Source organism: Pantherophis guttatus, chromosome 2, assembly GCF_059756535.1.
Source record: "Pantherophis guttatus breed Tessera chromosome 2, ASM5975653v1, whole genome shotgun sequence".
In the NCBI taxonomy this organism is placed as follows: Eukaryota; Metazoa; Chordata; class Lepidosauria; order Squamata; family Colubridae; genus Pantherophis; species Pantherophis guttatus.
Window position 1 is genome coordinate 29,566,228 of NC_142064.1, and position 15,829 is coordinate 29,582,056.

Genomic DNA, 15,829 nt, shown 5'->3' on the forward strand with positions numbered 1-15,829 from the left:
GATTCTTGACGAATATATTTTATTTTTCTTAATGTATCCTGAGAGCATATGCACCAAAGACACATTTCTTGTGTGTCCAATCACACTTAGCCAATAAAGAATTCTATTCTATTCTATTCTATTCTATTCTATTCTATTCTATTCTATTCTATTCTATTCTATTCTATTCTATTCTATTCTATTCTATTCTATTCCCTGCTCCTGCTGACAGCTGACCATCCAATCCTGGGTAAGGCTGTCTCACCATTAGCCATTTCATCTTCAGGACTAGTAACTAGTATGGAGCTCCCAGTCAACCTTCCATCATTTATTGACCACCTATTCACCTCTGTGGCTCCTTCTGGTCCTCTGCTATTTATTGATCCCTTGGATAAGTCCAACTGACTTTTGGGTCAGTATTGATCATGATGGGGAATTCTATGCTACAATGTAGTACACTATTACAAGTACTTGGTTGATCAAGGTACAGAATTTTTTCTCCAACTTTGGCAATAAAATGCAAGAGTTAACACAGTAATACATTATCTTTGACTATCAATTTGCGTTTTTGGTAACACCCAATAATATCATGGCTAGGCAATATCCTGGCTGGGTAATCACCATGCTTGGCCTAACACAAGATTATTCCCAGAATAAGAATGTAATGTTGAGTACAATTCTACTCAGATGTATTTGGATTTGAATTTAATAGTACTCCCAAACTTCTAAACAAACTTTCAGTTCATTTTCCAGTACCATAAAAAGCAATTTCCAGAAAATAGACTTGATTGTTCAGCATTACGTTCCATGAATCTTCTTCCAAGTAAAAATGACAAAAGCTGCAATCTATGCACTCTTGAACTGAAGCCCACTGATTCCACTAGAGGAGTTACTCCTGAGTAAACCAAACCAGAGAGTCTGGCTTTAAACTGCAAGCATAAGTAAATGTGAATTCAATTATAATGACTAAATAGAAATAATTCACGAGGCTCTAATTTCAGAAAAACAGCTTTAACTTAGATGGGGTTTATATCGATAAGAAGATAAGATTTAAGCTTATCTGAATGAGCCGATACAGCAGTATCCCCTCTGCATAGGGATCATAAGCAGAGACAGGAAGGCCATTACTTTTCCTGACACCTGAAGTTCGGTATCAGGGAGTGCTAAGAGCTTTGTAGAGTTTGAAAACTGACCTTGGAATCTACCGTCATGTTCTTTCAGTACTGCATTCCCTACCTGCAACCCCATAGCATTAAGTTCCAAATGAATGTTATTGTGGATTCTTCCACAATAGTTTATATTTAAAGGATAGTCTATTAAATGATTGTGCACATGTACATTTATTGAAGTACATATTTGTTGTTTGCAATATTGCAAATATTTTCTCTAATGCATATATTTTTTGGCAAGAAGTGTGAATTTTCTATGTTTGCTTCAAAAAGCAAGCTGAAAGCATTTTGCTCCTATTTTTATTGGCCATGCAAGCAATGCTAAAAAAGGGAAGACTAAATTCCAATCAGTGGAGGAATGGTTGGTGTAGATGACAGAATTTGCAGAAATGGCAAAACTGATTTGTTTGATTAGACAATAATTACATTCAGAGACAATAATTAAATTCGTTGGTGACTTTAAATTCTTTATGGACCTTCTGCTGAAAATGGAAAAAAATAAACTTGTGATTTATGGGTTTGATGACTAGGAAGGATAAATAAGGAAATAAGGGATGTTCTGATGTAACCTTAGAGACAGTGGTGGAATTCAAACTTTTTTAATACCGGTTCTGTGAGCATGGCTTGGTGGGCGTGGCAGGGTAAGGATACTGCAAAATCTCCATTCCCACCCCACTCCAGGGGAAGGATACTGCAAAATCCCCATCCCCTCCCCATTCCTGGGGCCAGCCAGAGGTGGTATTTGCCGGTTCTCTGAACTACTCAAAATTTCTGCTATTGGTTCTCCAGAACCTGTCAGAACCTGCTGAATAGCACCCCTGCTTAAAGGGATAAAATATGTGTATTTATAAAGGCAATAAAAAAGATTGGAAGCCACTTCTTAGTATCTTTTTTCTGTTTCTGTATGTGAACCCCCTGGTTAAGCAGAAGACCTTACACCATTCTGGACAAATGGCTGCCCAATCTCTTCTTAAAAACTCCAGTAATGGAGCACTCACAACTTCTGAACATAAGCCATTCCACTGATTAATTGTTCTCACTATCAGGAAACTTTTCCTTGGTTCTAGGTTGGGTCTCTCTTTGATAAGTTTCCATCTGCTATTTCTTATCTTGCCCTCAGTTGTTTGGAGAATAGGTTTGCCCCTCTTCTCTGTGACAGCCCCTCAATATTGGAAGACCACTATCATGTCACCCCTAGTCCTTGTCTTCATTGGACTAGACATACCCAGTTCCTGCAATCATTCATCATATGTCTTAGCCTCCAGCCCCCCAATTAACTTTGTTGCTCTTCTCCGCACTTTTTCTAGAGTCTCAACATCTTTTTTGTATTGTAATGACCAAAACTGGACTCAGTATTCCAAAATGTGGTCTTACCAAAGCAGCATAAAGCGATACTAACACTTCATGTGACCTTGATACTGTCCTCCTGTTGATACAACCTAGGACTGCCTTGGCTTTTTTGGCAGCTGCAGCACACATCTGGTTCATATTTAAGTGCTTTTATATATGTTTGCATAAAAAGTTTGTTATTTCTAGGCATACATATAGAAAAAGAATTGCTTGTGCACTTTTGAATCAGTATTGACTTCTGGCAGCTACCAGTAGTTTCTCGGCAAGTTTATTCGGAAGTAGTTTGTCCTTCCCTCTTTCTTAGGGCTGAGAGAAATTGACTGCCCAAGGTCACCCAGCTGGCTTTGTGCCTACGGTGGGACTCATGGTCTCCTGGTTTCTATCCAGTGCCTTAATAATTTCACCAAAGTGGTTCCCTATGAAAACAGTTACATTAATTCAAATAGTAATAAAATAAATCCCATATGTATTTTATATAGTAGAAGAATATAGATAGGTGATCTTGAATACCTGTTCCATCTGCTGTGCTCTGAGACCAAATTTAATGCACCCCTCTATTTAACATTCTTCATTTCTGAATTACACAGCTCAGATGGTGTTTTGGGAAACAGAACAAAGTTCCCCAAAATGGTATCCTGCAAATATAAGGGACTTGTGGTTCTATAATTTTCATCTGTGAATGATAGAAGATGAAGCAATTCATATGGATGACACCAAATTGTGAAAGGCCGAACAATAGGGAAGAAGGTACCTTTTTAAAAGAGAGCTACAGACTGACCATTTTCAAACAGAGGGCAGATCTTTTACAAGTAGGACATATGCAATGGCATCCATGGGAGAGGTCAAAGTGGGTAAGATGGCAGATCTGGTGGATTTGGATATGGATTTTGCCATATCTGCCACACTGCCTGTTTTGACCCATCTCCAAGGACACTACTGGTTGTATAGCATGACTACTCTACAGCAAGTCTATCAAATAGAGCTAGAAAAAAAGGGATTGTTGAAAACCTACTAAGCAGTAGTGAAATCCAATTTTTTTTTTACTACCGGTTCTGTGGGTGTGGCTTGGTGGGTGTGGCAGGAGAAGGATACTGCAAAATCTCCATTCCCACCCCACTCCAAGGGAAGGATATTGTAAAATCTCCATTCCCACCCCACTCTGGGGCCAGTCAAAGGTGGTATTTGCTGGTTCTCTGAACTACTCAAAATTTCCGCTACCAGTTCTCCAGAACCTGCCAGAACCTGCTGGATTTCACCCCTGCTACTAAGTAATAATTCTAATAAGTACAAATATATAAAATAAAACCTCAATTGTTGGCAGTTCACCTCAATTGTTCAATAAAGGTGAATATTTATTAGTATAATTTTTACAAAGCACTTGTAAAAGGTTTTTTAATCCTTTATTTTTATCCTAAGTCCCTCTGCATGGTGGCTTTTGTTCCTTCCATACAATCTCATAACCAAATGGCTCCATCAACACTGAATTCAGGGTATTCCAAATTCCGTTTTGGAATTTGGAATGAATGAATGACCCCTGGCCATGTTCAGTATTTGTCTTTTCCTGACAATTAGAAACTGAAATGTTTTCAGGTATAGCGGACAGCAAAAAATACAAATAATTTAAAGAATCACAAACTGTAGCCCTGAAAACCTAAAAGCAACTATGAAACTATGAGAAATTATAAGTGAAACTATGTATTAATTTGTAGTTCAAATTTGGTGCGGGAGGGGGAAAATGACAAAGATTTATTCAAATAATAATTCCCAAACATTTAGGGCTTTTAAGAGCCACTGACTTAAGTACAAGTAAAAAATTAAGAACGCAATGAAAAATCTCTTCCTCCAAAATCATTTGGTCTTTTTAAATGATAAATATTTCATACTCATTTTACACAAAAGTACACTAGATCAAACAAAACATCTTTCAAGCGACATTAGCTCCCTGCTTAATAAATAGGCTTTTTTTTTTTAAAAAAAAAGTTATATTACATTATATTATGATGATATATATGATGGTCTAGTATAGTGGTACATGATATGATGTCCCTGTCAAGACCTACACAGGTCTTGGGCAAGATCAAGGAAGCAAAAGCTGTAAAGATTTCAGGAAGGTATCTTTAATATTAGTAGAGACCAAGTACAAAATCTTGGAAAGCATAGGAGGAATCTCCCAACTTCTTTTATAGAGAGTTACTATAATTAAGGTAAATAACTTGGGTCTTCTCAGATTTCTCTCCAGCTGGGCTAAATGTTTATGAAAGAAGCTGTCTGTTATCTTTTGGATTATTTATGTCTATGTTGTCCATTCCTTACCCAGCAACCCCATCTGCCTCTCTCAGTCCCTAAACCCTAGAGAATTTCAGATACCTTCTCTGGCACCCAGATACCTTCTCTGACACTTTCTTGCTCTTCCTATTTTTGCCCAGGACAGCAGGCATGCTGGAATTTAAAACCCTTCTTTCTACTGGTTTTGACTTTTCTTCTTCTATAAACTTTACTGTCCTAATATGGGACAAAGGCATTCAGTGAGCAGTACTGCTGTAGGCTGAAGTTTTACTAACATGAGTTATGAAAAAAACAACCCTATAAAACTTTCAGTTAGATAAGAATGGAGAAAAACCAAAAAGCATCCTTGAGATGATGTGAACAGCAGGGATCTGGTTGCATTGCACTGAATAGTACAAATATGATGGCACTTAGTCCTTGTGGAAACCAATAGGAAGACTGAGTTTCAGAAATCAGATTCGGACTTATTCAGTCTCAGGGACATGTCCTTTGTGGCTAAACAGGATCTTCCATGGACATTTTGTGGAAGTGCATGTAATGATTGTTCAAATTCAGAATGTGCCAGGGATTGAAAAGCTTAAGAAACACCTAGCCCAGTGGTGAACCTTTTCTGCACCGAGTACCCAAACTAGAAACCCAAAGATCAGCTGGCTGGTGCGCATGTGCATGCCGGAAACGAGAAGAGTAGCTGGTGATGGCGTGCGGCAGACCTATGGCAGACATGCCATAGGTTCACCATCTTTATCGTTATCTTTTATCTTTTATTGGATTTGTATACTGCCCTACTCCCGAAGGACTCAGGGCGGTGAACAGCCACAGTATAAAACACATAAATACAAAATTTAAAAACAGAATAAAACCGAATTAAACAATTTGGCCGAGACAAATTAAAAACACCCAATAATTTAAAAAAACAAATTAAAATTTACATTTTAAAGGGGAAAGATTTAGGCCAGGCCGGCTTGATGGAATAAAAAAGTCTTGAGAGCACGACGGAAGGTGTGCAGATCCGGGATCCTCCGTATCTCCAGGGGGAGCTCATTCCAGATGGCAGGTGCCCCCACAGAGAAGGCTCTCCCCCTGGGGGCCTCCAGTCGACATTGTTTGGCCGCCAGCACCCGGAGAAACCCCTCTCTATGAGAGCGTACCGGCCGGTGGGAGGCTATTGGTGGTAGCAGGCGGTCTCATAAATAACCAGGTCCATCACAGACCTAGCCTAATGTATTTCTACGGTAAACTTCTAACTTCTTTTTGACTAAGGCTATTTTAGACTATAGTTATGTAGTCATGTGCCAATTACATAAATTGAGCATGCTAGGATGAAGCCTCTCATCTAGATTTCCTCTTGACATGCTGGTTTTGATTATACAGAGAAGTTCATTTTTATGAATAGTTTTTTAACATCAAACAGCAGAACAGTCCTTAATATAATATATTAATTATATTAATATAGAGCCTTGGTAGTACAGTGGTCTAAAGCACCCTGTTATTAACACAGCTGCCTGCAATTACTGCTGGTTCGAATCTCACCAGGCTCAAGGTTGACTCAGCCTTCCATCCTTTCTAAGGTGGGTAAAATGAGGACCCAGATTGTGGGGGCAATAAGCTGACTTTGTATAAATATACAAAAGTATGAAGGCTAATGCTTAACGCATTGTAAACCGCCCTGAGTCTCCGGAGAAGGGCGGCATATAAATCAAATTAAAAAAAAAAATAGAGTACTGTTGTTAGCAATTCATTTTACATTTGAACGTGCATTAACTAGATTTTTCCAACTGGCATCATGCACTACCCCAGTTCACAATGAAATTATTCCGAGACAACAGCTTGGATAATTAATAATAAAGATCTGCAAGAATAAGGCCTCCTGATAGACAAATGGATGGTGCTACCCCCTGAAGGATTAGATGAAAGTAGGAAGATGGAGGCAGAACATGACAGTGACTGAGCTACTAATGATATGGACAACCCACAGTCCAAATTGCCCTTATGCACAGCTGATTAGAAAGAAACTCCTAATGAGTTAAGTTCTTCTTGCACATCCCCACCCCCATGTAGTTTGTGGTACTTGCATCGTGAAAAATAATGGTAAATTAGAAAAAACATGATTTTGAGAGTAGGGGTGTATGTTGAAGGCAGCATACAAGGAAGGAAATGTTAAAGTTCTCTATAATTTGATATGATTGGAAGAAAGGAAATGTACATGCGAATATATCTGTTATAGGGAATGTATATGAGCCAATTTGTTATAGTGGTTAAGGCACCAGGCTAGAAATCAGGAGACAGTGAGTTCTAGTCCCACTTTAGGCATGAAAGCTGGGTGGCACTTTCTTTCTCAGCCCAACTCACCTCACAAGGTTGCTGTTATGGAGAAAATAAGAGCAAGAAGGGGTATTAGCTATGTTTGCTGCCTTGAGGTATTTATAAAGGTGCCATGAAACCTAATAAATAAATAAAAATAAATGTGTGTCATATATTTACTAAAATATGCATGTGAGGATATCTGCCCATCACCTACTGTTGTATGTGGCTAGTAGGAGGGACTCCCACTTAGTAAATTCTGTATTAGTTGTCTAATCAGTAAGAATGTTAAAATGTCTATAAGTATCTGACAAATACTTTACTGGAATGTTTTATTATGAAAAAAACATCCTGCCTTCATTTTATTAACTTACAAACAGAATGTTTAAAATGTTTATCTTGCCATGTGCATGATTTACATTTATAAAGATCAGGATTATGGTCAAGGGAGATAGACAATAATCTGTGATAGCTAGCAATATTTTTGCTTCCAAATGTTTTGCTTCCAAATGCCTTGGGCCACCAAGACTTACATCAGAGAACACTTAAAACTGTATCTAACACTGCTATAGGATCATTATCATTACTTTTATACTTTCTAAGTATGTCAATAAACATGCAAACAAATAAAACAAAGAATCATAGTATTATCTGGATGCTGGGGGGAAAAATGAAGATTAGTGAAATAATGGAAAAGTGTGTGTGTGTGTGTGTGTGTGTGTGTGTGTGTTTTGATATATATATATCTGTGTGATTGCAACAAAAAAAATCCAAGCTATAGAATATTTCTCTGTGCAACAAAGTGAAATTCTGTGACATTAGTTGGGATTGTCCCTGAATACGGACTGTCAATTATAGACTTATGACTACAGAGGTAAACAAAAGATGCTTCTTCCTGCTTTTGTAACGGAGAGTTGGCAACAGTTTACTGTGAAGATTCCAACTGTGTCATATTCCGCCGTTGACGTAGGTTAACTAAATCCATTGCTACTCATGCCGGAGGGATGAAGCATGTACAAAGTGAAGCCTAATAGAATGCATTTTGCTACATCTTGGTAATAATATTATATATGTCATGCATTAACTATTTTAACAAAACTGTATGGATTCATCGTGGATTAGTAGCACTACTGGAGCTTTCTAAGCTATATCAAATTGTGGTCAACCCCTTGAGGAAAATACAGAAAAATTCAAAGAAGAAATTGACAATCTAAAATACCTATAATGAATTTTATCAGAACAATAGGAAATAGCATGATATATGTACTTGAATTGTTTCTTTGCTCATTTCTCTATGCATGCAACAATAAGGGGAGATATAAGTAAAAGTGGCAGGATGTCAAAGCATCTAGAAATAAAACAGGATATGCCTACAAGGTATAGGTAAGAGTGAATTTGTCCTTCCTGGATTAACATCCTGAAAAGTCCTATAATTTACACAACCATAACAAAAAATTGCCGGCTAATTAGTAAGATGACAATAGCACTCTATGGATTTATTTAAAACCTAGTTCTAGTTTGATCCTTCTGGCTTTATTGTGTTATATATCTCGCATATATTAGGTTGCAACCTTAAGGAGGACTAGAAAATTGTATTTAACAATTGTGTTGTATTTCTAAATGTTCGAACTTCCTCACATGTGTTTTGTGACCCTGTTTGATAAATGGTTCCCCATTTAATGAAGTGAGATAGAAAACTATGCATAAGGAGAGAGTGACTTGCCAGAGGCCATCTAGACAGTTCATGCCAGAGCTGAGATTAACCTGAGGACCACCTTGGCATGATCTGATCTCTGGAATAATCTATACATGCATGCTTAAGTCATAAGTGATACTAAATTTAGTTCTTTTAGTACCAAATAAATGGGAATACTAATTGCAGATGAGCAAAATTGTTCTATTAACACAATATTGCACCAGCATTTGTAACATGTAGGGCTCTTCAAAAAGATGATTTTTTAAAAAAAAAAATTAGCAGAGTAGATAAGGTAAATTTTCACCCCTCACAAACCACAAGATCTGTTACCCCTCGATCTATTAAAATGCACACAGACTATGAACAAAGATTGCAAAATACACACCCTTTAAAATAATGATCTTCCTGCCCCCTCCGTTCAAATTACATCTCGAGAAGTTTCTCAAACAGCAGCAAACATTCATGAAAATAATAAGTTGGTGTAAGACACAACCATGTTGCATAGAGCAAGGCAAGGAATATTTCCAATACTGGCTTACCTATTCCTCCAATCTTTCGGATCAGTAGGCATAATTTACTAACACATCACACAATAGAACAGCAAAGCAATTGTAGGCACAGAGCTAGGATTAGGAAAGGGAGGGGGAAGCATATTACCAGGTTGCATCGGAGGTTCTTAAAGAGCTGGTGGAACGGGATCTCGGCTTCATTATAATACTCATCGTGCAAATAACAACCCGGGGCTTCTTAGCAGTGGCACTTCAATTCTTTTCACACTTCTTCCATCCCATTCTTTCTGTTTGCCAAGGAAATCGAAAGGAGAAGCTTCCAAAGAAACATATTCCAAGTGAGAGCCCAGGATCTTCGAGATGATTTCTAAAATACTGAAGCTCTTTGCTCATTCCTCTGCATTTATGCCAGGACTGTTTGGAAGTGACAGTGCTGTTCTCTTCTGCCTTGCACTGCTGGGGGAGGAACTGTGCTTTGAGTCAATTCTCCATCTAAGTCACATGGGAAGCAAAGCAGCCGAAACAGCCTTGATTGTCTTTTTTTTTTAAAAAAACCAAATTCCTCCTCTCGCAATCCCATAATAACAGGTTTAAAGGTCAGGCACTTTCTAAAATTGTTGATAAATGGTAAAAAAGGAGAACATGAAGATGAGGCAAGGGAGTTTGCAGGAAACCTTCGCTTTCAGAAGTGCAAGGGTTAAATGGAAGCCCAACAGACCAGACCCCTAATTTTGACAAGAGGATTACCTGATTATTTATGACCTCTCATTTCGATAGAGAAGGATTATTGAGATTCCTCTCTTTCCTTCTTTTCACACAGCTTTTAGAAAGAGAATCCAGTTGTTTCGTCACAGGCACACATAAACACTTGACTGCTTGAGGGCTAAGCAACATCTGGTTGATAGAACACCTTAAGGTACTGTAGGGCAGTTTAAACAAAATAATACGCAGAAGGGGGAGCTTGCTCCTCCTCTCTTATTCCAGTGCAAATACATGAATTTATCGTTACTTTCAGAGTGAACAATCTTATATGATGCAGTATGTTACTTTTGATTTTAGAAGTACATCCTGCTTAATTCAATGTGACGTGAAGCCAAGAAACGTACATACAGAATTGCAGGCAACATCTAGAATTTAACATTTCCAAACAGTTATCAAGTTCAGTCAACTTTATCATACAAGCTGCTTGCCTAATAATAAAAAAGCTCCTCTGAAAGTATCTGAATTTAAAATCCATTCAGTTTGTGAAAGAGGCAATTCAATGGCTGCACTGAAATTATTTATAGTGGTTTATGTAACTAGACAGATATTTTTAAATTCAGTGGCACAGATCTGCTTTTGTAATTTGCTTTTTAAATGGAGGAAACTATGCCCCAAACAAGTGATTACATGCAGAGAAACTATTCCTTCATGCAATAGTTCAAGAACAGTAGATTACGTCTTGCAAAGAATTCGGAAGAAAGCAGCTTTGGACATGAAACCAATTCCAGCGACTTTATTCTGTTCTTACATTATTCAGAAGATCTTAAAATATAAAACAAGATGTAGAAAATGAGATTTTCGTGGCTTCCTAGACAGACAGCTATTAATAACCAGCTGGCATCAACAAAGGTTATTTACTGTTTTCCAAAACATGCAGCGTGATTGTGCCTACACTTCATTGACAGGGATAATCTGTTGGCCCTCCAGGTCTACACCAGTCATCTGTATGCAAATTGTTCCATAACAGCACAAAAAATTTCAATGAGGGATCAGCCCACACATTCCCTTCATCATCCTTCCGAGCTTTTATTTTCACATGTACATTGGCAAATGCTGAAATATTTTAAAGGGGATCCTTGCTTGTTACTTAAAGCCCTGGATCTCAGTCATTTTTGTACCCTAAGTATCACCATCATTCGATCAAAGGAACACAACTTGTCAAAAACCCATGTTTTCCACAGAGAACTTATACAGATAGTCCTCGACTTATGACCACAATTGAGTCCAAAATTTCTGTTGCAAAATTAAGTGAATTTTGCCCCATTTTACGACATGCCATAGCTTTTAAGTGAATCGCTGCAGTTGTTAAGTTAGTAGCACAGTTATTAAGTGAATCTGGTTTTCCCATTGACTTTGCTTGTCAGAAGGTCGCAAAAGGTGATTGCATGACCCCAGGACATTGTAATCATCATAAATAAGAACCAGGTGCCAAGCATACAAATTTTGATCATGTGACCATGGGGGTGCTACAACAGTCATAAGGGTGAAAAACAGTCATAAGTCACTTTTTTCAGTGATGTTGTAACTTTGAATGGTCACTAAATTAACTGCTATAAATCGAGGACTATCTGTATTGCTATGTGCATTCTCCTATCATAGTGTTGTGGCTCCGTTACCTGAGCCTGTGTCATCGGCAGGAGAGGACTCCGAGAGTGAAGGAGAGGAGTTGGCAAGGCCTCCCACTCCAGGACCCTCCTCTCTGGCAATGCCTTCGGTGTCCGCCAAGGGGCAAGAGATAGGGCTGGGGCCAAGCACGTCCATGCAGCCACAGGTGGACAGTGATGAGGGTAATGAGTCTTGGCTGGATCCTCGGCAGCGTCACAGAGATAAGCGCGCGCAACAGAAGAAAAGGCGTGCCAGAGATTAGGCTGAGTCACTGGACCACACCCCACAGGGTATAAAAGGGGGTGAGGTGGCCATTCAGACTCTGTGACGGACAAAACTAACTATTATCGAGTCACATTGCATCTTTGGAAATAACATTATCGGCCTTGGATTTATTTTACGAACTGGACAATTCTTGACTGTGGGTTTTTTGTTTATTGAGTAAAAGTTCTTGGAAAGCAGCTACTGGGTTGCTGTCAAGCGTCTTATTGGAAGAATTGGTTGTCTGCCAGTTTATTTAACCCCCGTCTGTCTGTGTGTGTGTGTGAGAGAGACGGGGACAGAACACATAGTTACCAGTCATGGTAAATTTTAAGATTCACAGAAAGTAGCAACATCCTCTATGTACCAACAAACATCTGGATCCTCTGGGCAGCTTCGCTCTTTTGGGGTTCCTTGCAGGGGTGAAATGCTCCCGGTTTGGACTGGATTGCCCGATCCTGTAGCAATGGAGGGGGTGGTTCGGAGAACCGGTAGCAAAAATCCCTGCCCCCCCCATGCCCAGCTGAGCCGCACAATCATCAGAGGCTTTTTTTTTTTTTTACTTTTAAAAGCATTTTTTCTACAACCTCTTCGGCCGAAAAAATACTTTTAAAAGTAAAAAAAAAAGCCTCTGATGATCGCGCAGCTCAGCTGGGATCGTCAGAGGCATTTAAAAGAAAAAAGCCTCTGCTGATCAGGCAACTCAGCTGAGATCGTCAGAGCCTTTTGAAAGCATTTTTTTACAACCTCTTCGCCAAAGAGGTTGTAGAAAAAATGGTTTTAAAAGTTAAAAAAAATTCATATTTTGATTTTCTGAAGTTTGGAGTAAGACATGCATCTTACTTAGAGTCTTGCTGTGTAGCACTGTATGCATAGTACCACTTGACAAACACTGAGGTTACAATATCTGCAAACAAGCAAGTTAGTCAAACAGCCTTAAAAATATAATGCACAGCAAATGCATTAATATCTGTCAACATTCAGATTTTTAAAGGTTTTTTTTTTTAAAAAAAATGCTGAAAGAGGATTGCTTAAACCTTTCCTCACAATCCATTTTCTTTATCAAATATATTATCCCAGGCTGTTTCTCTGATCAAAAATAACCTCTCAAGCTGCAGAGGGGTAAAAACATTAGTTTCCCTGTATATTTTTTTCTGTATTCAGGCTATGAAAATACAGGATAAAGAAATGATATTACTCCAGTCATATTCTCTGCCACTAACGGCTGTATTTTAGTTTGTCATTTTAACTACATAAGATCACTTATTTATCTATCATCTAGCACAGGGGTGTCAAACAGGCGATCCACAGGCAGGATGCATCATGTGCAGGTCATGTCCACCCCAGCTCCGCAAAGGGAAAAAATGTCACGATACGTCACGGCATGTCAGGGCAATGTGACACCCGTGATCTAGCATAACCTGGCCCTAAATATATGGAAAGCTGACAGCCCAGGTTCAAGATCTGAGGGCCCCATGACAGTGTGAGCTCCTATTACTTGCCCAGCTCTTTGCCCACCTAGCAATTTGAAAGCATGAAAATGCAAGTAGATAAATAGGTATCACTTTGGTGGGAAGGTAATACCATTCTGTGAGCTGTGGCTTATAGTCATGCCAGTCACATTACTATGGAAATATCTTTGGACAATGCTGGCTCCCTCATCTAAGAAATGGAGATAAGTACTACTGGATAGGCAAAACCTTTATCTTTATTATGCAGATGAATATTTATGAGCAGTGTCGAATATTGCAGCACAACCATTTGTGGAATCTTCTTTTTCAGATTCATACAATGTAGAGTAGTATGTGGTTGACATCAACAACATAGAGTAGAAGTGAACAATGCATATGGCCTCCCAATAAATGCCAATATGCAATTCCCAGCATTTCTAATTGTTAGCTGTGAGATTGATAGCACTTTGACGTCAGTAAAATTTGGAGGGCTGTGCATTGCCCATCCCTGGAATCCAATATAATTCATATTACACCTTATTGAATAAATAATAGCATTTGGGTAGTCAATGCATTATCTTAAATAGAATTTGTAGGACAGGTCAGTGTACACTCTGCAGAGGGAACACTATTGTTAAATAATGTGGCTTACATATTCCATACTAGACATGATCAAGTATTAGGATATGTGTATGAAATACTAAGATTCCTTCTAGGAATACATACATAGAATACAAAGGCAATAGTGATTAAAAAGCATTTAATTTCTCTGCAAAAGGAGAAGGGGGAAAAGTTAAATGGCCATGATGGGTATGTAAAATTATGCATGGTTTAGATTTGTCTGTATGTTTCTGTGTGTGGATATGATATGTGTGTGTATTTGTGTGTGTGTGTAAGCAGAAAAGTTGGACTGATTTTTTTTCCTGAATTTATCCACTAGAAGGAGAATTTGTCAAATAATTTTAAGACGATAGAGTTTTGGGGTCAGCGTGTGGATGATTTGCAGCAGATTACCAAATTCTGGACAGCCAATTGTTTTAGCAAAAACAAATTGCTAATGATTCTCTTGCCTCAATTTAAATTAACTTGGGATGACTAGAAATAGAATTTGTGGTGAGTTTGGTTCAATTACACCAAAGAAAATAAATTTGGGGCCCCTGAATGTACTTGAGGTGATCCATTTTTTTAAAAAAATGGCTACCTTGTGCCTGTTTCTAAGCAAATTATTTGAGATTTTAGCAGCTAAAACAAAATAGTTCTGGCAAGCTTAAAGGCTCTTGCTGTTTGGTGTCCAGTCATGTGATAAATTCATAGCAGACGTAAGATTTGAACCAGACTTGAACCAGAGACATAAGATTTGAACTACAGACCCATAGCTTAATCTCTTACTCATGATGCCGTACCAATTCAACACTTAAAAATTACAGCAATCTGATAGAGAGGACTCCTTTTTTTAACCAGAAGATCAGGGCGTGAAATGCATCAGTAAAAAGTCCAAATACAAATGCGTGAGGGGTTCAAATATCTAAACATTAAAGTTTGCCCTAAAAGGGAAAATTTGGCAGCAAGAAGGTGGACAGCAATAAACTTTCTCTAGCTCTAAAGTGCAACTTTGGAACTTATGTGGAAGGATTGTGTTGAAATATATATTTGATATCTGAAGGATTTATAAACATGTGATGTTAGCTGGAGATAACTAGCAACATTTTTTTTCTTTGTTTCTTACATTGGTGCCAGTGTTGACCTTTCATAGCATAGCAACACTTTTCCAAGGCCTGCCCCCCCCCCCCCGCGCTTTACAAATGCTGCAGAATCTTTCATTGTAAATCATGAAAACCTATTTTTAAACAATTTAAAAACAATCCTGAACATTAAGACAGTTTTTTTTGGACACCTACTTGCAAAACCTGGTTCATTTCTCCAAAGTTTTCAAAATCGATAGTATTTTAAAGAAACACCAAATGGAAGAATATGCATTAAAAATAGGATTTGCTGTATGGATAGTAGAAATGGAAAGAATATATTTTTGGTAAGATTACATCTCTATAAGATATACGAGAATTGTTGCAAAAAGAGATCTACCTCACTAGCAGCGGCCAAATTCATTTTTGTTTTTTTGTCCCAAGGTCATGGAACATGTTAGTAACCATTCCCTCTTAATGATAAACTAGCACTAGTCTCAACATAACTTTTTTTTTTTCTAAAGAGAGTTTTGAAAAGAAAATGCCTAAGAATCGCAGTGGGGTGTAAGCAGGGGTGGGCTTCAAAAATTTTAGCGAGGGTTCCTCTGCCCGGTTGCTGGGTGGGCGTGACCATGATGGGTGTGGCCTAGTCAGCCTCCTACACCACAGCAGGGGGTGGGGGGCATTTTTGCCCTCCCTAGGCTTCAGAGGCTTCCCTTGAGCCTCTGGGATGGCGAAAACAGCCTCCCCAGGCTCCGGAGGCCCTCTGGAGGCCAGA

At 38.5% G+C, this 15,829-nt stretch overlaps 1 protein-coding gene across 10 annotated transcripts in view; it reads right to left on the reverse strand.

Annotated features, from left to right (window-relative positions):
- PDE4D (phosphodiesterase 4D) overlaps positions 1-15,829 on the reverse strand; it is a 706,231-nt gene that overhangs the window by 148,410 nt on the left and 541,992 nt on the right. Inside the window, exon 1 of one of the 10 annotated variants that reach the window (XM_034440941.3) lies at positions 9,439-10,128. The exons of the other annotated variants lie outside the window; for them this stretch is intronic. Within the exon in view, the coding sequence (XP_034296832.1) occupies positions 9,439-9,503 (65 nt within the window). The 5' untranslated portion in view covers positions 9,504-10,128. Of the gene's footprint in view, positions 1-9,438; positions 10,129-15,829 lie in introns of those variants that run through there. 10 annotated transcript variants of the gene reach the window in all.